The sequence below is a fragment of the Mandrillus leucophaeus genome, unplaced genomic scaffold (genome assembly GCF_000951045.1).
Source record: "Mandrillus leucophaeus isolate KB7577 unplaced genomic scaffold, Mleu.le_1.0 Scaffold68, whole genome shotgun sequence".
In the NCBI taxonomy this organism is placed as follows: Eukaryota; Metazoa; Chordata; class Mammalia; order Primates; family Cercopithecidae; genus Mandrillus; species Mandrillus leucophaeus.
The window spans coordinates 2,935,088-2,935,894 of record NW_012107363.1 but is presented as its reverse complement, the minus strand read 5'-3'; the positions used below and the strand labels follow the sequence as shown (position 1 = coordinate 2,935,894).

Below are 807 nucleotides of genomic sequence, written 5' to 3'. Positions count from 1 at the left end.
ATATGACCAACCACAGAATCACTGAGATTTTTTTTTTTTGAGATTTTCAAAAATACCCTTGGCGGAAAGACTCTGCCCTCTCCAAATGTAAATTTATTTTGAAATATCAAATTTGCATTTTCAAAGAACAAAGCTCCCAGGACCCCTAGACATCTAATAATGTAACCTGCCCCTTCCCCCAACCTGTGGTGAGAATCCTGAGCTTAGAACCATTTCTGCGCCTAGAAAGCATTGAGCAGCAGTTCTGGCTCCTGTGTGGATGTCTGCAGTCTTCCCGGTCCGGCCTGCTTTTGTTGCCCCAGCAGCTGTGCCTGGAGGAGCTCTTCTGCAGGTGCAGGTGTGCCCTGTACATGGCAGGAGTGGGTGTGCTGGGTGCTCAGTGTCTGTCAGGGGGCGGAAGTACCAAGGGGTGGGCCAAGGCCTTTCAAGTCCAAAGCAAGTGAGCTTACCCCGCTAGGGCCAGAGGCTGTCTAAGGAGGTGGCCTTGGCTCTGAAACTGGAGACACAGGCTGAATTCCAGCAGGTGGGTCTGGAAGGGGGAGGGTGCTACAGGTGAGAAGAGAGTGCAAAGACTGAACACACCTGTGAAATGTGCTGGGGGCACCCCCCAGACCCATGTAAGTGGACAGGGCTGCAGCGTGGGCACCCCCCAGACCCGTGTGAGCGGACAGGGCTGCAGCGTGGGCACCCCCCAGACCCTTGTGAGTGGATGGGGCTGCAGTGTGGGCACCCCCAGACCCGTGTGAGTGGACGGGGCTGCAGCGTGGGCACCCCCCAGACCCGTGTGAGTGGACGGGGCTGCAGCGT

General features: G+C 56.3%; 1 protein-coding gene across 1 annotated transcript in view; it reads left to right on the top strand.

Annotated features, from left to right (window-relative positions):
• The window catches only part of ABLIM2 (actin binding LIM protein family, member 2), a 185,481-nt gene that overhangs the window by 48,867 nt on the left and 135,807 nt on the right, over window positions 1-807 (top strand). Inside the window, exon 5 of the mRNA XM_012002191.1 lies at window positions 612-784. Within this exon, the coding sequence (XP_011857581.1) occupies window positions 612-784 (173 nt within the window). The remainder of the gene's footprint in view (window positions 1-611; window positions 785-807) is intronic.